At 45.1% G+C, this 24,342-nt stretch overlaps 1 protein-coding gene across 1 annotated transcript in view; it reads left to right on the forward strand.

Moving 5' to 3' along the window:
- Nucleotides 1-24,342, forward strand: part of VPS13B (vacuolar protein sorting 13 homolog B) — a 2,198,633-nt gene that overhangs the window by 1,826,778 nt on the left and 347,513 nt on the right. Inside the window, 2 exon segments of the mRNA XM_029587199.1 lie at nt 13,805-14,012; nt 14,292-14,476. Coding sequence (XP_029443059.1) covers nt 13,805-14,012; nt 14,292-14,476 — 393 coding nt within the window.

The raw sequence follows: 24,342 nt of genomic DNA on the forward strand, positions 1-24,342 counted from the left end.
TTTCATCAGATTTCCCTATAGCTTTTCCAAGCAAATCCAAGATGATCAATAACGGCATGCGTGGGAATAAAACCAGGAATGTATCAGCATTTTCTGGAAAACCTGGTCAGCAGTAGCTCTGAAACTGGAGACGCAGCAGTGTCAGCTGTGTCTTGGCACGCCCGTATTACAGTAAGCTGACCCAGTACAAGTGTATAACTTCACATACACACATTTCTCAGCTATGGAATGAAGCAGTAAAATGGGAACTCTGTATACTCCGAAAAAAAGAAAAAGAATGGAGAAGGAACAAAACTGCAGCCACACTAAACACATATCGGAGCTACCTAGCACAATATAAAAACACCATCAACAATGCAAAAAAAGAATTCTTCTCCAACAAAATCAACAAATTTCATCACAACCCCAGAATGTTATTCTCCATAGAACAAAACCTCACTAAAACCACCCTGAAAACTACATGCACCAAACACGGAAGTAATGACTTTGCAGAATTCTTCAACAAAAAAATATCAAACCTAATACAAACCAACCTAATCGACAACAGCCAAAACATCAGATTGAACACAAAGGTAACCTCAACATGGGAAAACTTTGACACCGCCTCCACCCTTGAAATTCAATCAATCATCAAAAAAAATGAACCCCACCAACCACCCCCTAGACAGCATCCCCATAACAACTCTCACTAAGATCGTCAATTTATCCCTGATTGAAGGTAATTACCCCAAATGCTTCAAATCTGCAGTAATCAAACCGATACTAAAAAAGAACAACTTGGATCCAGAAATCCTAGCAAACTACCACCCTATTTCAAACCTATCCTTCATAGCCAAGATCATCGAAAAGGTCGGTCACTCCCAACTTGATGATTACCTTGAAACAAACAACATCCTATCACCAACCCAATATGGATTCAGAAAGAACCTAAGCACAGAGACTCTTCTACTCTCACTGAATGACACTATACTAAGAGGATTCGATAAAGGCAAAAAATACCTACTCATACTCCTTGACCTCTCAGCTGCCTTCGACACAGTAAACCACACAATACTCCTAGAACGGCTGACTGAAATTGGTTTATCTGACACTGCCTTACAATGGTTCTCATCCTATCTATCCAACAGAACCTACCAAGTATCAATTATCAACAACCCATCCAAAAAACTTTGCCTCAACACTGGAGTTCTCCAAGGCTCAGCGCTATCAGCCACTCTATTTAACATATACCTTCTTCCTATATGCCAACTACTAAAAGATAGTGGAATCACCCACTTCCTCTACGCAGACGACATTCAACTTCTATTTCCCATCCAAAACTCACTTGAAGAAACATACAAAGAAACATCTGCTCTACTTGTCTCAATTAAATATCTTCTAACATGCCTGAAACTCATAATCAACATCGACAAAACTGAAATAATCCTCATGGATAGAAAACCCAATCTTAACACCACTACTCCAACTCATACTTGGCAATCAATTGAACTCAATATCCCCTGTCACCCACACCAGACACCTAGGAATAATTATTAACAAAGATCTATCCTACAAGAACCATATATCAAACAAAATCAAAGAAGGATATCATAAACTGCTAACCCTAAGACGTCTGAAACCATTCCTAAACTCTTATGACTTCAGAACTGTACTACAGCTACTCATATTCTCAACCATTGACTACTGCAACTCCCTACTGATCGGACTACCATGCTCCAACATCAAACCTCTCCAGATTCTACAAAACTCAGCAGCCAGAATTCTGACTGGAACAAAGAGGCATGATCACGTAACACCGATACTGATTTCACTACACTGGCTTCCAATAAAATCCCGAATTGAACACAAATCCATGACCATCATACACAAATTACTAGACAACGAACATCAAGGACAAACTGGTTTAAACATAACCCCCCAGAATGCCCAAAGAAACTTACGTTCAAGCAACACAGGCCGTTTAACAGTCCCCTCCATCAGAGATGCTCACCTGACAGCAACCAGAGAAAGAGCATTTTCCATTGCCTGCCCCAAAATATGGAACTCCCTTCCAAAAGATTTGAGAACCCAACCTAACCTCAAAACATTCAAAAAGGATAAAAAAAACATGGCTGTTCTACAAAGTCTACATTGACAATCAAGTATCACAACAGCCAAACACTCAACAGAACTACCAACCAAAACCACGCAAAAACAAGACATCAACTAGCACCAAGCAAACCCTTTTCATACAAAAATGATCTTATGTCGGACTATAAAAAAGAATAACTTTACGTTTAATTTTGCCACCCTTATAACCCTCCTTTTCCCTCTCTTTCTATTCCTCCCCCCCCCCGAAGCCCATCCCCCCACTTCCTATCCTTCTCCTTTAATCCTTACCCACTCCGATCCCCTTTAACTGTTCATTTTCGAATATAATATGTATCCTGTTATATCCTTAATTCGCATATGTTAAGTTACTAACTACCATTTGAATCTTGTAAACCGTTGTGATGCCTTCACCGAACAAAGGTATATAAAACTCAACAAATAAATAAATAAAAATTGAAACCTTTAACTGTCTACCTGTACATTTAGGCTGTGTCTTTAAGCTTCAGCGCTATTTGATATTTACAGCATTTCTTGAGCTGTAGCTCTCAATGCTCGAGGACCAGCTGGGGTGGCATCACACTTGTGGCACTATCTCATCCACATGTGAACACTAGGATGGGGTCTGCTGGAGAGGACCTGCAAGACTATGAACACTGTGTTGGCAGTCGTTCACAAACTCATGTGCCACACATGCCTCTTTTAGTGTCACTATGAGGCAGAACATATTATGGCAACCACATGTATTTTATGTCATCTTTACTTTCAGAACTGTTTTTCGAGTGCACTGTACGGCTTCATTGTCAAAGCGAATCCTGAGTAGGCATATGTGTTTTGTGTTACACAGTGACCCAGACAGAGAAGCAGTGAGAGAAAGAAAGATGATAGTGAGGAGAGCAGCAGCTAACAGTCTACTGGCCTCCCTTCCCAGGAAGGGGATGTGGTAGGTGAGGCCTATCAGGCAAAGTAGTGTTGAATAAGGTTTTGGCGAATCTGGCTACCACTCAGCATGGTGTCCTTGGCTCGTGCAAGGACACGTGGGGGATCTGGGGGGAGATCCGGAACTATATCCATTCAAGGTCCACGGCATAGAGCGAGATTATGGAAGACACATCAGAGCAGCACTATATCTCCAACTTTTGGTATGGCATACATTAAAGCTCTATCCATCTTGTCCAAACAGCGAAATCAACTTTTGAGAACTCCAAAGGTGCGTTCGCTGACACAGCAAGTAGCACATAAAGCCTCATTGTATCTCGTCTCTGCCGGAGTGTTGGGAATGGCAGGGGGGGTGAGAAGCCAGGTTCTGCAATCATATCTAGAATCTCCTGTGGCAAAGACAGATTTAACCTTGTTCTATGTACTATGCTCTGTCGTATTGTTTTTGTTTCCTGTAAACCGACGCGATATCCTTGGATGAACGACGGTACATAAAAACCTATAAATAAATAAATAAATAAATTTAAGCCATCAGTCATAGCATTGTCACTTGCAGATCTGGCTTGCAAATCACAGCATTCTATAAGACTGTATAAGGTAGCCTGTACCTTTCCCTGAGCCTTAAAGGCTAATTTGCCTAGCCTAAGTGCATGTCACATTGTTTCTGGCCAATATATGTGCAGGATAGCAGTAGCCAAAGTAGCTCAGCTCTTCTGGACTACTTAATTGCATATGGGTATTCCAACAATCGCATTCCAGGCCCTCATAACCGAGCTAAGGCTACTGGTATGAAGCAGTCTGCCAAACTTGAAGCAATACATAATACACCCATGTTAGCTGAAAAAATGGTACCTCACGGTGTGATTGTGAATATCCCTGCCTGCTCTATCCTCCATAGAAACTCATTTGTGAGCCCCAACAAAGAGAATATGCCAGGCCACCAACATGCACAGAACACTGCTTCTGGTTCAGCTATGTGAGGGTCAAGACAAACTGGCCGACAATCTGGATGACACATCACTAACTGGCCATACATGATCGTGCAGTACCAGCAGTGTGGACACTTCAAGCTTGTCATTAACCAATTAGATTTAAATAGCTCGCAATATTAGAATAGGAACAGGGCCATTTTGAAAATGAACATGTTGAAAGTGTATAGTGCTTGCTCACACACCAAGCTTTAGGACAGATGCATTGTTTGCCCTCACAAGATTTGCATGCTCTGTAGCATGGGAAGAAAAAGCCAGGCCCTGGGGCAATGGCTTGTTGTGTCCGTCGGTGCCCGACGCCCTCTCTCCGCCCTCCATACCTCTCTGGTGCCTCCCTCTCCGACCGCGGGAAGATTAGCTACCGCGGCGTCCCTTTGCTGCAAGTCTTCGGGCGTTCCTGGACCGGCTTGACGCTGCTATCCGCCATGTTCCTGGAGGCCTAGGGGCGCGTGCACGGCGCAACCCTGACTGAAGTACCGGCAATGGTGCGAGGCTCGGGGGCGTCCCCCGAAGATGACATCACCCGCGACGGATATTTAAGGTCTCAGTATTTGCTGACATATCGAGTTAGCAAGGGTTTTGCTACCTAAGCTACTCTGCCTCTTTGGACTTACCAGAGGTACCCGCTCCTCAGGGGCCTCGTTCTCTCCTTTGTTTTTCAAGTCTGGGAACCAGGGCCCTTGAGGAGCTTCATATAATCTTCTGCCTGGAAGTCATCACTACCAATTATATTAGCTACATCAGTGAGTTACCATAGTTCTCTCTCAGCTTTCCCTGGAACCAAGTTCTCACTCCTCGAGGGCCTATACATTCCAACTCCTGGGCTTCTATTGGGACATTGTGTAAGTGTTACCATCTGCTTACCCTGCCTACTCACTATATCTCAGTTTCTCTACAGCTCAGCCTCCAGGGTATCGCTGTTCCAGTATCTGAGGGACTACAGCCCAGCCAGGCTTTCCAGCTCACTACTGCCATCTCTGGTAGTTCAATATATTGTTTAATAAAAGAACTAGTGTGTGTTTGTCTCCAAACTCTGAGCCTGACCGGTGGTCCCTCTCGGGATCTTCCCCCAGGGGTGTGGTCATCTGCCACCGGCCCAAGGATCCACCCACAACTATAACAGAGACTGCTAACTCCCTAGCAGATTCTGAACAGATTGCTAACTCCCTAGCAGATTCTGAACAAGATATAACTGTTCAAGCCATTTGTCATAGTAGCAATGCTGTTACCTCTCCCCCAGCTACCCCCCATGTCTGTGCCATTTACCACAAATACATAGCCAGAGATGGAATATAGAAAGAAGTGTCTCTCTTACCTATAAGCTAACAGTCACCATAAAGGCCATCCTCAAAATTTTCACACAGGCTGAATTGCCTAAGTATAAAGGAATCATTTCACAGCTCTCAGGTACCTGGCCACCATGTCAATGATGCACATTCAAGCGTCATAGACCACTTGCATGTTGACAGAGTGGAAGAGCTTTCTGTTGCAGTACATCTACTCCCTGTCATGGGGTGGAATGATGGCCACATGAGTGCAGTCAATAGCTCCAAGAACATTGGGAATGTTTGCGAAGGCATAAAACCCTCTCTTCAAGTCCATCATGTCCTGCCAGTCCTGAGAAAATGCTATGTAGCGATTAATGTGGACTGCTGCTATGACCTGGTCCAGAAAGTGGTAAAAAGTGGTTTTGAACATTCCCCCCACGACCCCTACTGTCGTTTGGAAGGAGCCAGTTGCCATGAAATGCAGGGTAGCCAATAGTTTGGTGAGGCCAGAAGATCCAAATCCCCTCGTATTTCAATTAATTCCAGGATAGCCTGTGAGCTGAGGCGATACCTGTAAACCACATAGTCCTCTGGCATGCCCAGCAAGGAGGTTTGTGGAGGAAAGATGAACTCCCTGTATCTCCTCCACCGTGGCCACCTGCGTGCCAGGTGCTGCCCTGGACCCCTATTCTGCGGGGCCCGTGGCTCAGCCTTCAGTGCAGGGACTTCCCTAGGAGGGCTTCGAACTGGCCTTGCCTGCTCTTGAGGTCATTGTTGTCCTGCTTGTTGTTGTCTGCGGCAAGTCTCCCGAAGCATCCAGTATCCCCCACCAATTAAACTTGCTACAAACATTATGGCTTTAGGAAGTTAGACCAGGTAATAACAGGTGTTATTTATATATTTTACTTTATTAAATTTCACAAATCTTGCAAGGAAAATTTGAAAAGGCACAAGAAATACAAAAACAAAAAGGTAAAATGAATATAGTAATCACTGTCAAAAAGCCTATTTCAAATCAAGTCCTCAAGCTGGAAGGAGTCTTCACACAATTTCAGGAAAAATATATAAAATATTATACATAGAAACAGAAGGCAGTGCAACTAATGTGGACTGTTAATTTAGGGACTCTAGCGCTGAAATAACGGATTCCTAAGTTGACAAAGAGAGGGACTCATTAACAGGCAATTTATCAGCAAGGAACAATGATAATTGTGATGGTTGAAAGAATGTAAGACGTTCCCCTATACTTAATACAACATTTACATGGAAAATTTAAGAAAAACATAGCTCTCACTTGTATAGCTCTTAGTTTCAAAATCAAAAATTGCTGACGTCTTTTCTGTGTCTGCTTTGCTATATCAGGAAATATTCGAACTTGCATATTCAAAAATAACACAGATTTATGCCTAAAGAAAAGCCATAAGACTCAAACCCTATCAGGTTCAAGAACAAATGCTGATATTAAAGTAGCCAGATTGATTTCTTCTGTAATAGATTTCTCCAAAATCACAGTTAAATTTATTTATTTATTTATTTATTTAACATTTTTATATACCGGCATTCGTAGGACACATCATGTCGGTTCACAATTAACTGAGAAAGGAAATTACATTGAACAGGGGGGTTTAACTGGGAGATATTGGATAATAATTGGATAATAGAGAATGGTGAATCTTTCTGTGGAGTCGTTACAGATTTTTTCTTGAAATTTGGAGCATAGTAAACGTTGGAAATAGGTGGTATTGCCTGTTCTGGAATCTTTAATGCCTCCAGAAAATATCTTCTCAACATATCCTTAGGAGCAACTGAAGAGCATTTAGGAAATTTATAAATCTTAAGTTACAATTTCTTAAAGTATTTTCCAAATTTTCAATTTTAGAGGCTATTTGCGTATTCTCCTTGATTATTGACAATTGTATTCCTTTAATAGATTGCACCTGTCTTATTTTCCTCACAAAGATCTTTAGTTTGAGTCTTAACTGCTTCCAAAGATATGAGTCTAGTCTCCATATCCTTAATTTAAGCTTCCATAGGATTAAGCTGTGAATAAATCATCTTGCTAAGGCCTTCAGTGGCCTTCCATATAGACTCTAGTGTAATATGGGTTGGTCTTACCAGAAAAGCAGGAATATTAGATGTTCCATTAACTGAGGAATTGTAACCTGCCTCAGCAACTTCCACACAGTCTCCAGACTTAGCTCCCTGCAGAAAGCAAGATGTAACAGGAGCTTGGACACCAGAAGACACCATCAATCGTTCCTTCTCAGTTGAGGCAGGAAAAAACTCTGTCTCCTCTGCCCGTGGTACTTCCCCTCCCGGGGTCGACACTCATCAATGCGGGATTCAGTGCGGGAGTTCAAACACTGGCCGAAGAGGTGGTTGATGAATCAAAGGAGAGGATGAGTGATCTCTTTCCTGCTCCTCTCCCAGCGATTCTACCGGTGGTCTCAGTCCTCGTACTACATGGACGGCCATCTGCCCACTCTGAGGTAAACTGGAAAGGGCTGCAGCTGTAGCCCTACCCTTCACACATCTCTTCCAAGATGATTGCGGCATTGCAGGAGAAATTAGAGCAGTAGGATACCCTGCATCAACATTGCGCCACCATCTTAGAGAGGCTCCTCCCTTTCAAGAACAGGTGTTTTTATTGGGGCAGGAAGGCCCAGTAGGTATATCCATTATAATTCCTCTTTTTAGCTGGGATAATATCCGTGATATTGGCTGCGGGAGTGCACTAAATAGCTTTTTCACCATACCGCAAAAAACAAAAAAAAGTGTAGTTATTTGTGGCGTTAAATCACATGATATTGTGCGTTACTATTTCGCACCTCCGCTAGCAGACCCTCGTTTCCATTTACTCTGCCCAAACTCCTCCCACTCGAAACTCAATTTTTAGTTTGCATACACATTTTGCATTGGGTTGTTTATCGCACGCATTACGGTGTTATTGCACGTGATAAGGCCCAAACGTAAAATGATAAATGACCCAGATAGAGTGTAAGCTCTCTTGGGACAGGTAAATATCTACAGCGCTTGAATGTAATCTGTTCTGAAATATATGAAAGATGGAATATAAATCAAAGACATTATGTCAGCTGCTCTTGACTGGTGCTTCTGATCTTCTATCTCCACAAAGTACTCCTTCTCCCAGGTAATGGATGTGAATCCATTCCTCCTTGATAACTTTCATGTCCTTTCTAGGTGAAACACACCAGCAAAAAAACAGCAAAAAACCAGCAAAAAAAAAAAAAAAAAATATCACTCACTAACACTCACTAGGATTCTATATCACTCACCAACAACGCATCATGTCCCCTTTCTCTATACCTACAATCCCATACAATTACCAACCTACACCCAATAAACCCAGAACTCTAGGCATCAGGCAACAGAGATTGATTCCAATCATGATCTCTCCAATCTCCCAAACACTGGGTCTAGCCCTATTTACGCTCACATTGTTCAACGCACAGTCGATCTCTAAAAAACTCCACCTTCTCAACGATCACCTGACTGATGACAACCCCGACATCTGTGCGATTACGGAAACATGGCTGAGACCCACTGACTCAGTTCTATTGAACCAACTCCCCAACAACCTCTATGACTTACATTCTATCCCCAGAACCAAAAAAAAAAAAGGTGGAGGGATCCTGCTTGCCTCCAAAAAGAGCCTAGGGCTCTCACTACAACTCTCCACCACAATAAACAATACTGAAATCGCCTTTTTCAATTCAGACCATCTACAAATAGCTCTAGTATACTCACCTCCAGGAACCTTAGATACTGACCCCTCACCATTAATTGAATTCACTACCAAACACTTCAAACAGGACAAACCAGCTATATTGATGGGTGACTTCAACCTACATGTAAACAGCACTCGTTTAACCCACAATTGCGACATCCTCCTCACAGCTCTAAATCACCTTGGTTTCAACCAGATCATCAAGGATCCCACACACAAAGCGGGTCACACGCTAGACCTGATCTTTCTCAACAATGGCATAACTTCGACCAACAACCCCACTTGTGTCCCAGTCCCTTGGTCTGACCATTACTTCATCTCTGCGGAACTTCAAATCAAAGACCAGCCTCGTCTTAGCTTCCCAGCAACTACTATTCACTACAGGAAGCCTTGCACCATTGACAGTCTTAATAAAGTGCTCTCTAAAGAACTCGACCGCCTGGACCTCTCAGACGCCTCATCAGCGATCAACTCCTGGCTTAAGATAACAAAGGAGGTTGCAGATCTATCCTGCCCTACCACTACCAAAACTCTGAAACCTCCGCAAGCTAATAGACACCCGTGGTACACCCCGACTCTAAAAACTCTCAAACAAGAACTTAGGAAAAAGGAAAACATCTGGCGCAAATCTCCATCCACCAACACAAGTCTAATCTACAAATCCCACCTCAACACATACAGACTAGCTATTCTCAAGGCAAAAAAAGACTTCTTTGCAAAAAAAATCCATAACTTCGTATTCGACTCTAAAGCCTTATTCTCATTTGTATCATCCCTTACAAAACCCTCTCCACCAACCATCCCGGACGAACAAGCAGCCGTCAAAGCATTGGAATTAGCAATCTACTTCGACAACAAGATCACCAATCTCTTCAAACCAATCACCACCCAACAGCTGACAACAACAACTCACCATAGCACCGCTAGGCCAATTTCCTTCCAACCTCGGACTCCTACACCCACCAGCACTCCGACCCACAACAAAAAATGCAGCTTATCATCATTCGAGACCCCATCATCCCTGGAAATTGAAATCATCCTCAATAAACTTAAACCATCTTCTCACCCTCTGGACACCATTCCTTCCAATCTATTACTATCGACTCCCAACACCATCTCCAAAGCATTAGCAAACATCATTAATTGTTATTTAACCCAAGGAAAGGTCCCAGAACAACTGAAAATAGCCATTCTTAAACCACTACTAAAAAAACCTAACTTGCCAACAACAGACCCTGCTAACTTCCGCCCGATAGCCAACCTGCCTTTAATCTCATGAGTAATGGAGAGATTTGTTAACAAACAACTGTCTGATTACCTGGAGGAGAATAACATCCTCTCCCCCTTACAGTTTGGATTCAGGAAATCACAAAACACAGAAGCCCTATTAACTTCACTATCTGACACTATCCTCCTCAACCTTGAAAAAAAAAAACAATCGTACCTCCTCGCTCTTCTTGACTTATCCGCCGCATTTGACACCGTAAATCATGAAATCCTCCTCGAGCGGCTTTCGGACATAGGAATCCAAGGAGAAGCCCACAGTTGGTTTCAATCATTCCTAGAAAACAGATACTACAAAGTCAAGATAAATAATGTAGAATCACCTCCTATCAAATCAACCAGAGGAGTACCTCAAGGTTCTTCACTCTCTCCTACCCTTTTTAACATCTACCTGCTTCCGCTCTGCCACCTACTCTCCAGCCTCAAGCTAAAACACTATATCTTCGCCGATGACATTCAGATACTTCTTCCCATCACAGAATCACTCCAAAAAACCTGGGCGCATTGGAACAATTGCCTATTATCCATCAAATCCTTGTTATCCAGCCTCAACCTTATACTCAACACTAATAAAACAGAAATCCTCATCATCTCGCCCGATGAAAACCACACACTCTTCAACGTCCAAAACTCAACACAACCCATAAATCCACCTATCAACCACTCACCTTCAGTCAGAGACTTAGGGGTGCGCATCGACAATCAATTCAACCTTAAATCTTTCATCCACAACACAACTAAGGAATGTTACTTCAAACTACAAGTATTAAAAAATCTTAAACCACTCCTTCACTTCAATGACTTCCGCTTAGTAGTCCAGTCTTTAATACTGTCCAAGTTAGACTACTGCAATTCCCTTCTGTTAGGTCTTCCGCTATCATCCATAAAACCTTTACAGATGGTACAAAACGCCGCGGCGAGGCTACTCACCAACTCCAACAGAAGAGACCACATCACTCCAATTCTGCACTACCTCCACTGGCTTCCCATAAAAGCTAGAATCACCTTCAAGACACTATCAATGATCCACAAGGATATTATGGGAAGCGCCCACCTAAATCTTACCTCGCAACTCCGCCTTCACACATCAAAAAGACCTATCAGATATAACTACAAAGGTTCTCTACACACTCCCCCGATTAAAACCTCGCTAGCTAAATGAGCACTCTCCACAGCCGGGCCCACCCTTTGGAACTCACTTCCGCCAGATCTTCGACTCGAAACTTGCCATCTAACCTTCAAGAAAAACCTTAAAACATGGCTCTTCCGGCAAGCCTTTCCAGAATCGCAGGAACACTTCGACACAGGTCAAAGAACAAAATAGCGCAATTTAAAGTCCACCACCAACCTAATACCCTCAGGACCATCAGGACCTTATTGATTGTTCAAAGTAACCCTACACGTTCTCTGTTCAATACTATGTTTATGGTTTAATGTAACGACCTTACTTATTGTTTAAGGTTACTCTGTTCAATATTATGTTTATTGTTTAATGTAATGCCCCCCGGCGATAGTTGGGTTATTTAGAAACCGACTTGATTTGATATATATATATCAAGAAAGTCGGTATATAAAAACCCTAAATAAATAAATAAAGCTATTCCTTCAGTTAAAAAAAATCTAAGTCCCTGGGCTCTAGGATGCAGGGGGTACAAAACACTTCCAAAAATAATGGAAAAGGGTACTCTGTCTCCATTCTTTTACCCAAGTCTCAGAACAAGAGACTTCCAGGAAACAGAATCAAAACTGAGAACAGCAAAGGACATGCTGCCCCTGAAAGGATCAACCAAGAAATCCACTCCTACAGATGGTGGCAGGAGTTATAAACTGTTAAGAGCACACCATCTGAATCTCCCACATGAGGTAGCCAAAGCCAATCATTACTGATAACTACTGACTCTGTTCCTCTCCCAAATAATTAAATTAGTCCTTCTAGTAGACAATCCTTTAGGTTCTCTACTTGCGTAAAGGATGAGCAATTTTTTAAAACAATTCTGCCAGTAAAGCATGGTCTTTGAAAATTTCCCTCCGACAGGCTGATGCAGTAAAAAATGCGGGAGAACGGGCACAGCGTGTTGAGCGTCTGTTCTCCCGATATGCACCCAGACACCTCTCCTGGGCGCACGATTCTGTATTCAAATGAGGTGGTGCACTAATAAGGAGGCGCTATGGACAATTAGCGGTAGAGGTGGCTGTCAGCAGGTCCGACGACCGATGCTCTATTTTACCGGCGTCTGTTTTCGAACCTACTGATAGCCATGGGTTAGGAAAACGGATGCCGGTAAAATTGAGCATTCGTTTTGCTAACTGCTGACCAGTGTGCAGATTTTTTTTTTTTTAAGTTTTGGTTCCTCCAACTTAATATTGCTAGGTTATTAAGTTGGAGGGTGTATAGAAAAGCAGTATTTTCTGCCTTTCTGTACACTTTACTGGGTTGCCGAGAAATTAATTCCTGCTCTTGGGTAGGCTTTAATTTCTGAGCATAAAATGTGCGGCTTGGCAGCACCTTTTACTTTCAGTATCCCGGGGATTAACTAATAGCCTCATCAACATGCATTTGCATGTGATGAGCACTATTATTTTTCGGGGGGGGGGGGGGGGCGGGGAGGTAGGCTGCACATTTTTGACGTGCTAAACCCCTTATTTATAAGGGGTAATAGACACGCATCAAAAACGCACAGCCAATTTCAGGTTAAACGGTGTACTCGGCCAAGCGCACCTTACTGTATCGGCCTGCTTGTGTGGTAAAGGGACAGGTATGAGATCAAATGGTCACAGGGTCAGCAATGAATTCTTAAGGAAATGGGAATGAGGGTACCAGGACCTGACAATATTTATTACAGAGTACTTCCTGTCATGCTTGATTTTTCTGACCTCTTAGAAATTATTTTTGTTGTCATTATTTAACAATAATTTAATTGTAGGATTTACCTTGAGTTAAATGAGCATCTAGCGTTTTATAGAAAAATGTTCTATATATATATAGGAGGCAATAATTAGAAGATTTAATGTGGGTAAAACCGCATTTACTCGCATAAAAACATAGACTGATTATTGCCCCTCTTCCTTCCCTCATATACATAAAAGTATTTGCAGCACACGCATTGTTACTTGGGAAAAAAAAAGGGGCAGAGTTAGATTGGGGGTGGGAAATTACATGCAGAGATTGCATAATCAAATATCCATGCGTAATTTACGGCATGTATTTTGCACCTGCTTCAGTGCAGATATAAAGTGCATGACTACTTTGTATTCTCAGTGTATGTGCCGGCCAGATTTTCAAACAGAAACTCCACAAAGAGTTTCCATTTTAAAAACACTCAAGCTCCATGAGAGAGCACTTTTTACATTTTATGATGCTTATGAATAAGTGCAACTGCTGCATATCATTGTGATCGCACATGAAAGTATGCTGATTTGCTGAGGTTTCACAATGTTTTTGAAGGTTGACAACTATAACTATATTTTTTCAATATTTATTTTATTAGGTCTTCTGGGGTCAAGAGCATTTGAATTGTTTAGTCCTTTTCCATGAACTTCTGCAAAATTACATGGACAAACAAGGGATATCTGATGCATTGATGCCTGAACGACCTATGCAGCAAGTGTCTCCAGTAGGCAGGGGCCAGGCCTTCAAAACTGAGCATAGCTCCGATGATCTCAGGACAGGTCTATTTCAGTACATACAAGATGCAGGTAAGAAGAAAGAAACTATTTTTCTACTAATGCAATATGTATGGTAACTAAAAGTGCAGCTATCCCATATTTTCCTAGTAGAATGCATTTCTTGTTTCTAAAATAATAGGCTGTAGAAAAAAATGTCTGATCATTTTTTATTAAATTGTTTACATTTGGAAGTAATTTTCTCTTTGGTTCAAAACGGCAAATGTATTTTTTATTCCCCAAAACAAACACACTTTTTTTTTTCATTTGTATGTGGTGATATATGTTTAACTTAAAACTTTCATTTCACAGACGCACAGAAGCTACCTAGCACACATGAGGTTGTGTTTTACAATGAGACAGAAGATAGTCCAGGAATGATGCTGTGGAGATATCCGGAGCCCAGAGTGCTTACCCTTGTAAGAATAACTCCTGTTCCCTTCAACACCACTGAGGACCCTGATATCAGCACTGCTGATCTTGGAGATGTTCTCCAGGTTCGTATAAAGAAATTTTTCTTTCCCATAGTAAACTATTATCTCAATGTCCACTTTGTAGATTTCATTATTAAAATGTATCAGGGAACAAAATCCTTATCTCTCTTGTAATCCTAGGAGGTCTTAGGATATAGTATCAACTTAGGTTTTTGGCCATTCAGTGGTCTGCTTTTGCCATAACTGTTAGGGGTTGTGGACCCTTGGGCCGGTCGGGACAAGAGAGGAAGCTGTGGAGAGCCTCAGTACAGGTCCCAACCGGGAGGCGGCTGGACGGACGTAATGGCTTTGGGTGCTGGAACTGGATGGAGCCCTATGCGACCAAGGACTCGAGGATGACCTGAAGACAGGAGAACGTTGGGCCTTGGAGTAGTGAACTCTTCACCCTGGAGACCGGCGCTCCCCCGAGAGGAGCTCGTAGGAGCCCGGCCGCTGGGACTTCTGGAGATTCGCCCTGGAAGCCGGAGCCCCCCCAGGAGGAGCCCGTAGGGACCCAGCCGCTGGAACTTAGGAGAGTCTTCGGGCCAGCGGAGCGAAGAAAGTCCGAGATGAGGTCCAGGAAAGAAGCTAGTCGAGGTCAGGGACGGAGCCGGGTCAAGCCAGAAGTCAGATGTCGTACCAAAGCCGAAGGGAAGTCCAGAAGCGGAGTCAGGAACGGAGCCGAGTCAAGCCAGAAGTCAGATGTCGTACCAAAGCCAAAGGGAAGTCCAGAAGCGGAATCGGGAACGGAGCCGAGTCAAGAAGGAGAGAGGTCAGCAGGCAAGTTGGATCCGAGCGAGCGGAGACCAGGAACGCAGCAACTGGAAGCAGGAGACCCTGGGAACCTCGTTGCAAGGCAGGGAGTGAAGGAACTGCAGGGCTTATGTAGCCCTGCAGCGTCTGACGTCATCAGCTGCTCCTGGCCTGTTCCCGCAATGGCCCCTTTAAATGCAGGGGCTCAGCGCGCGCGCGCGGCTAGGGGGCGGGGCCAGCCGCGGGAGGACGCCGGGTGCTGCTACGGCGTGGCAGCGCCGTATTCGGGGCCTGCACGGCCCGGGGGAGCTCGTGCGAGACCGGGACCGGGCCACGGGTGAGTGGCGATTCCGGGGCCAGCCCGGAATCGCAACAATAACAGCTTATTATAATATGTTTTAAAATAATTCAGCATTTATTATTAATTTGGCTGGCTATAAATCAGTGAATACTTGATAACTGAAAGGATAGTTAAGCATCAGAGCATATTACCTAGGGATCCAAGTAATAGACTCTGAATTACTGTAAATTTTTAAGAGAACATTATAGTAACTTGCATGGAGTAGCCTGGTTACATCCTTACTAGAGCAATACAGTGGTTTTGGGCTACCAAGATGGCCGGTGTAGGCAACCCACTGTCGTCATAGTTATAACCCTAACATTAATGAGTCTGGTTAAGGTAGATATAGAGAGCAGAGATGGAAACAGGGTTAAGAGGTTTCTGAATAGGCATTGGGTGTTGTGTTCCGCGGACGGCTACGGCCCCGGCCCCCTACCTGAGCCCTGTTGGCGGGCTGCCGCAGCAGCATCTGAGGAAGCTGCGGGAATTCTGGTGCCCATCATTCCCGCGCGTCAGCGCGGGTCTTCGGGGTGGCCACCAGGTTGGGAACCATCCCTGCTCCTCCCTTCCGGCATCGGGCAGCCTTCTTCCGTGGCCGGGAATCCAAGATGGCCGCCACCATCTTAGGCGTGAGGCCGCGCCTCCTCACAAGATTTAAAGGGACCTCGTCCCTTTAATTGCCTGCACCTGTTTCCAATGACCCAGAGCAGAGGAACTATATAAGGAGACTTCCTCTGCTCATTCCTTGACTTGGCGACGTCTTCCTTCAGCGTTGTTCGGGTCTGCTTGCTTCGGTGAGTCTTCATGTGCTTCGGATCCTTGCTTCCTGGTTCCTGTCTCGTCTCAGTGATTCTTTGGTTCCTGACTTCGGATTGGCAAGTGGTGATTCCTGGTGTGTGACTTCGGACTGGCAAGCGGCGATCCCTCGGTGTGCGACCTCGGACTGGTAAGCGACGACCCTCTGGTACTTGACCTTGGACTTCTTCTGGACCATCATCTCCAAGGGCCCACCTAAGTTCCAGCTGCCCGGGTCCCTACGGGCTCCCCCCGGGGGGACCGCGGGGTTCCAGGAGTGAAGCTCCAGTTGGCCCTTGCACCGACCTCACGACTCCTTGACCTCTCAAAGGTCCACCTAAGTCCCAGCGGCCCGGATCCCTACGGGCTCCTCCCGGGGGGACCGCGGGCTTCCAGTGGCGAAGACCCAGTTGGCTTCTCTCCGACGTCTCGACTCTTCGCTTCTCCACGGTCACTTCAGTCTTCTGTGCCGAGGATCAGTCGGTCACATCTTCTGTTCCGCCTCGCCACCCGACGGGGGAACCTAAGGATCCACCTCCTAAGGTATTCCATCCTCCCATCGGTCCAAGGGTTCACAAGCCTGATCATAACATTGGGGGGAGCAGGAATTGTTTTAAATACAGGAATTTATATGCTCATCTACCCAAGAAAAAGAGAGACAACTAGTCAGACTTGAAGGGCCAATTGGTCTTCTTCATTTGCTGTCATTTACTAGGTTACTGTGTTACGAACATATCTGTGGGTTAGTTTAGGTGTAATGGATCCTACCTGAAACCAGGGAGATTGACTAATGACCCCTTTAGAGCTCTTCTAGCTCTTTCTGTGATCCTATGTTTGTGGCATAAACAAAACTGGACTCAGCCACATACTTTTAGTTTGTATTTTAAGCAACACAAATTAGGTTAAACAAATCAGTGTTATAGAGGATATCTTATTAAGTAGCAAGTAAGTATGGCAGCTGATATTTGTTTAAACCTTCCTAATCAAGTCTAGCTGTAGAAACAAGCATGCTTTCTGAAACTCATGAGGACTGCCATAATTTACAAATTTGGTTTAGACATACTATAATATATTGGCCCAATTATAAGAGCACCTTGAATGTGAAATGATTCCCCTTACATTTGGTCCAACATAGTAGTATCCCTCTACTGAAAAACTGGGCTGTCTGAGGAGCAGCACATTCGTGTGCATAAATGTGAAGGCCCAGAAAAAAATGGGGCCACTTCTAGCCTTGGGGGGAGCGAAATTATTTTCAAGACCTTCACATCTCTACTTGCGCAGCAATCTTTGGCTCTGGTTAGAAAGATTCTAGAGGGGGTGTTTGTGCGTCAGCCTTTGGCCCCCAACAGAAACGGCACTGCTGGGGCACTTGGGAAGCAGACCCCCCCCCCAGCAAGGCGGGCTTTGCTGAGGGCGCTGATGTGGTAATCTTCGGTCCCAGCGGGAAAGGCTCTCTTGTGGGGGGGGGGGGGGGGTAGGGTAGTATTTGACTTCAGCAGGATGGGCTGCTCCAGGGTGCTTTTGCAGCACTCTTCAATGGGAGGTCCATAAAACAAAAATACAACCCTTGACTTGTATTCAGCCCAATGAAGTACTGTATGACTGCAACATGTATTTGTACCCTGAATAAATATTTGCAGGGGAAAAGGATTTGTGAATTTCAAAACTGTTGCTATATTTTATATTATTCAGTAAGATCTGATTTTTCTTTTCTTTAATTGCTGCTTCTGAAATGAAGGCGTTTTTGTGGTCAGAACTGAATTATGCATCAATATGTATTGAATTATGCATCAGTAGGAAAACCCCCCACAGAAATATGGTTTAATATCATTATATTACACAAGCTGTTAGTGAGATCATGTGTATATCCTGCCAAATTCTTTGCCCTCTAAATAGAGTCTGGTTTCAACTCAATTCAGTAAAACTCTATGGGGCATAAGTTAGAAAAACCAAATTTGCCTCGGACCTGCCTTAAAGAACATAAATGACATCTATTACTTATGGACCATAGCCACTTCTTCTGGAAACTGGTAAATCATAAACGTTTGGAGTTAACTTTTAATGATAATTGCAGACAGGGGGTTTTGCCCACAGATCCTGCTATGTTCATATTAAAGTTAATGGGATTTGTGGGTAAAACTCCCCTTGCACTGCTTTGAAAATTTAGCCCCAAGTGATAACATAAAACATTTGAAAATGCTAGTTTTAAATTTAGACCAGAATACCACTGCTATTTGTTCAATTTTTGCATTTGTGGAGTTCCATGATCTTTTAAACCTTTTTTTTTCTATGAAAGTTTTGTTTGTTTCAAAGATGCACTCTGGTATGAGGACATTCTTCGTCAGTGATATAGTTTACCCCTGATACTTGATGGTTCGGCAGGAATTCGAAATCAAAGACATAAACAGTGGCTTGCTGTATACTATCATGCTATGAAGTTATTTAGCATCTTTAAATCCATTTTCTATAGCAAAAAAATCCCCCAAAAGTTATATCTCAGAAAATTAAGATAATGTTTTGTGGGGCAATTTTCAGACTGGCTCGCAAGGACATTATCCCCATAGCTCTACAAGCCTATTTTCAAAGGAAATCCCATGTATGCTTTTCCTTTGGAAATGCAGCTGTCTTTGAAGCAGGCACAAATGTATGCAACAAAATGAAAGCCCCCAGGGGGAGGAACAGAGAGACCCTCAAGGAAGGAGTGGAGAGCTAGTCAGCCAAAAGAGATCCTACCTGGGTGGTGGTGACAGACAGAGGGAGCATGGCCCCCTCTTCCCCTGTTGGGCTTTGCTGACATCATCAACCCATACCTGTTTCCAGCTATAAAATACAGGGCCCTGCAGTGTACAGTTGGAAAGGAGCAGAGAGATCCTCAAGGAAGGAGTGGAGAGCTAGCCAGCCAAAAGAGATTCTACTTGGGTGGTGATGATGGACAGAGAGAGGCTGAGTGGCCCCTCCCCCATCAGGCTTTGCTGACATCATCAACTCGCGCCTGTTTCCAGTTATAAAATGCAAGGCTTCTAGGTGCTGAAAATGGGGAAGATGAAGAAAACTAAGTCCTGGACATCTTCTCCTTCTTCTGCAGCGATTCGTGTACCCGTGGATTACCATATTCTTCAAATGGATGAGCTGTCTAATAGAGACTGTAATAGAAAAGGTTCCCTTTCAGGAATATCTATAAGTCCCAGGCATTATCAGCCACCACTTCAAACTGCTGCTGTGTCTTTTACTGATGGTTTAATCTGTACTGGTAATATACATGACATAACAGTGGCCATCACATATTTTCAACAGGTTGTAGAGACTATGACGGTGACATTTATACTGGCGCGCAGGCGCACATGTATGTGCGTATGCCAGCTTGTGCCAAAGAATGTGGCCATATTATAATGTTTGCACATATATGTGCACATGGTATAAAATAGGCTGCACTTGCATACATGTGCGCACAATTTTATATGGACTCTCACATGTGCATGCAAATGCCATCTCAACTTCATAAGTGAGTGGAGTTTAGTAGACATGCTCACCAACAAAATTACCAGTTTACACAGTTCATTCTCAGTTTGCCCAGGCAAGGGATAGGACTTATTAAATAGCCTCTCTTTTACCTTGCTAGCACCAACCTTAAAACCCCGCTGACTAGCCTAGAATTTTTAATTTTATTATTTATATTACATTTTTAGCAGTAGTAAAGTTACGTGGCAGGAGACCCTGGCGCATGCTTGTGCTCGTAAATACTTACACGACCATTTCATGTTAAAGTCCCAGAATGCCCATGCCTGCCCTGACCATGTCCACACCCTGCCCCTTTTTTGTAACTTCTTATTTGTGTGTGTACCGGGCGTTCTCACAGGACAAGCAGGATGGTAGTCCTCACATATGGGTGACATCACAGGATAGAGTCCAATCACGGAAAACTTCTGTCAAAGTTTCCAGAACTTTGACTGGCCCCTACTGGGCATGTCCAGCATGGCACTAACCCTGCAGCCAGCAGGGGTCCCCCTTCAGGCTTCTTTTTTCCGCGCAGCAGTAGCCTCGCGGTAAAGGAGCTCTGCAGAGATTCCTGACAGGAATTTTCCTCACGGAATTACTAAAAGTTTATTTGCCCCACAGGGGTCCCTCCTTTAACTTTTTTCAAGCCGCGGTATTCCGGTAAGTTTTTACCTGTTTTCCGTCAATTACTGTTGAGTTTCGCCCTCGCGGCCTACTGGCCGTCAACCGTACCGCGGCTCAATTTTTTCTATGGCCATGGCGTCGGGGTTCCTTCGGTACCCGGACTGTACTCGCACCATGTCTATCACAGACCCTCATAAAGTCTGTGTAATGTGTCTTGGACGGAGCACGATGTCCTAACCTGCACCAAATGTGCCTTAATGACACCAAAAGGTTGCAAGGCCAGAATGGAGAAGATGGAACTTCTCTTCCGCGCTCAAACCCTGTCCGTTGCATCAACATCGTCGGAACCGGCACCGTCAACTTCGCGCCAGTATCGACCAACGGCCAGTGACCGTCCAGCATCAACAACATCTCGGCCTTCGACACCTTCTACTCCCCCTCAGGACCGAGGGGATCGCAGAGAGAAACATCGCCATCGACATCATAAGCCTCGGACCATCGAGGGAGCAAAGTCATTGACCTCGCCATCGTCCGAGCCACCGTCGAATAAACCCCGTCCAGAAAAGGTACCGACCTTTTCGGCGACCGGGTCACCGAGGCAACACTCACCCGACAGAGGATCGTGAGCCGCAATTCTGCCTTTAACGGTGGTCCCTCCGGCTATGCCTCTGCCTCCTCCTTCTGTTCCTGAGCCGGGGCTGCTTGCTCCAGTTCTCCAAGAAGAACTGGACCGGATGGTTCAGGAGGCCATCGACGAGGCGATGCAACGACTCCAGGTTCCTCCGACACCGGTACCGATTGTGGAACCGAGCACTGACCCGATTCCAGCAGCGTTGGCACCACTGCTATCCAGGATGGAAGTGCTCATTGATGCTTTCCCACCAATGGACCCCAGGTCACCGATGGCTCCAGTGCCCCCTCCACTTACTCTGTCATCGGGAGGAGAAACACCGTTCCACATCCCTCCATCCCCAGTCACTGTTGAGTGGATGGTGGGGATTCGGAGATGTTCCACAAGTTGCCTCAGAATAAAATTCCCACCGGCACCAGAGTCCACCAAAGCCAGTGTATGAAACTCTTGAGCGTCAGGTTTGATGGAAACTGGCAAGGTTAATGGAGGAGACGGTGAAGTCAGGCCTAGGAGCAGTCCTCCGGCAGAACCTAGGCCTGGGAGTTTCCCGGACAGACGGGGCATGAAGCTATGGCATGTCCATGCTGGCCACAATACAAACAGAGACCTGATTGTTGGCGACGGCATTTTTCTTTCGGAGAAAGCCTACTTCGACCCATCTGCATAGGTTCTTCCACTTCTTTATTCTGAGAAGTGTTTGGCTTAGGAGAGGGCATACATCGAATTTGGGGTGCATTCGGAGCCATTCTTCTGGATACTTTAGCCTCTTGAGAACATTCTCGAAGGCTGCGATCGATGCGAGTGGCAAGGTCTATCAAGGAATCCAGGGATTCAGGAAGTTCCCAGGCTGCTAGTTCATCCTTGAACCGCGGGCTTAAGCCTTCAAGGAAGATAGCACGTAGGCAGTCCGAATTCCAGTGAAGTTCAGATGAAAGGGTCCTGAACTCAATGACGTAATTGGTCAGAGACCTGGAGCTTTGTTGGAAATGTAGAAGGGAAGACCCGGATATGATTTTCGGACCTGGATCGTCAAAGATGGAACCAAATAATGCGAGAAAGCCAAGCAGATCTCGAAGAACCGGATCAGTTCACTCCCAGAGTGGTGACGCCAAGGCATTATCGTTCAGGAGTGACAGGATGTAAGTCGTCTTGGTGCACACACCTGGGAAATATGCTGGTTGGAGGCAAAAGTGCATAATACACTGATTCAGTTAACCCCTGCACATAAGAGGGTCTCCTGAGAAACGTGGGGGTGCCAGCAAAGGCACAGTAGGTCGGAGGATCGGCGTGTGTGTAGCAGGATTAGGTTTGGTAGACATCGAGGCGGAGTCCAACCGGGTACTCAGGTTATCTATGGCTGCTGCCAGAGTTTTCAAGAATTTTTGTTGTTCAGAAATTCGTTGCACCAGGCCTGGAGAGCCGATACCTCTGCCGGGTCCATGGACCTGACAATCTGTTAGGATTCGTAGGTTAGTGGACCCTTGGCCCGAGGTGAGAGATGGTACCACCCACAGGGAGGAACCCCACTGAGCCTCACCATCGGGAGGCGAGGTCTGAGCAATAGGTGACAGCCCAGCGAGTACAGGGAGAGCAGGAGACTGGGGTGTGGATGTGGTTGCCAGAATAGGTCCCCCTAGTGGTGGAGTGCTTAGCTGGCCCCGAGGAGCGAGGAATGCAGGCAGGGTAAGGAGGAGTGCTTGCGAGGACAACCCCAGGGGATGGAGCCATGGAGAGAGTCAGCATAGGAGGTATGACGTAGGCTTACCCGAGAAGCGGGGAAGCCCAGGGATCTCTGGCAGTGCAAGAGGACACTACCCTAAGGAGCGGGGGAGTGCAGTACAGTCTCAGAATAGGCTGGACGCTACCCAAGAAGCATGGAGCAGAACATAGTAACAGTAAAATATAAGGTGCTGCCCCGAGGAGCAGGGAGCGTGGCACAGTCCCAAGTTCACAACGTGCTACCCCGAGGAGCGGGGGCATGGCAGTCACAAACGAAGGCAATGGTCCGCGGAGCGGGGTAAACCAGCGCTAGGTCTCCACGAAGCAGAGTAGTGAGGCAATGGCCTGCAAGGCGGGGTACACATATACGTTGGTCTCCACAAAGTAGAGTCATATGGCAATGGTCCACAAAGTGGAGCACACCACGCTGAGTCTCCACGAAGCAGAGTAGAACAGCAATGGTCCACAGAATGGAGTACACCGATATAGAGTCTCACGGGTAGAGTAGTTCCTGGAGCAACCCTGAGGAGCAGGGCAGATGGCAGACAGCGTCTGAAGCGCAGGGCACTCCGAGGAGCGGATAGCCAGAGACAGAAGCAGGGCCCCCGAGGAGCGGGTACGCGAGAGTGACTCATGCCAGGAGGATCAGGAACCAGTGTCCATAGAGAGAACAGCAGGATTCAGGAAGGAGGGAACTCATTGCCAAGTCGATTAGAGCCAGGCCCGATGGTGCTGAAGAGTCCAGGGCTAGTGATGTCATCAAGGGGAGATGCCCCTCAGGTTCTCACCCTCGCATCCTTAAAGGAGGGCCATGGAGTGCGCGCCTAGGAAGACCCAGGAGAGACATGGCAGTCGGCGGCATTCTTGCCGCCCTGGGGAGTCCTGGAATGGAGCCATGAGTGTCGGAAGCGGCTAGCCACAGCTTCGAGTCTTCCCAAAGGAGAGAGGGCAGCAACACACGAAGTGAGTAATAGCAGTCACAGCCATCTGCGACCGATGGTCATAACACAATTGTAGACAAATTGTGTCAAGAAACACCATCTCCCAACATATTTCACTGGATAAGCCTTTTCAGGGGCAACAATTAGTCATCAAAAGCCCCCTCTAGTGTTTTCACTAAAATTAAAAAATAAAAGATCAAACATCAACCACCCAATATACAAAATACCCCAAACAAAAAGTACATATAATAAAATTAAATGTATAATTGCTTATTAATCACATGAACTTTAAATGTTCTTCACCAGAAACACACTATGTCTCACCATCTTTCCAATGGAGGCATTCACACAAACAATTCCTAATAAAACTCATACCTGCATACAAACTAACCAATCAACCAGCAGATCCACTTAAAGCTCTAAATCCCCAACTTGCAATTAAAGAAACACTCCCTATTTTATTCTGTTATTCAGACCTACATGACTCAGATTCATAGATCCTGACAGAGAAAAAAATGATCATTGTTACCTCTATGTTTAAATGTCACTTGTTGCAGGACCAAAAACCTGAAATCATCAATCGTATGTCTGC

The sequence above is a fragment of the Rhinatrema bivittatum genome, chromosome 2 (genome assembly GCF_901001135.1).
Source record: "Rhinatrema bivittatum chromosome 2, aRhiBiv1.1, whole genome shotgun sequence".
NCBI classification, from domain to species: domain Eukaryota; kingdom Metazoa; phylum Chordata; class Amphibia; order Gymnophiona; family Rhinatrematidae; genus Rhinatrema; species Rhinatrema bivittatum.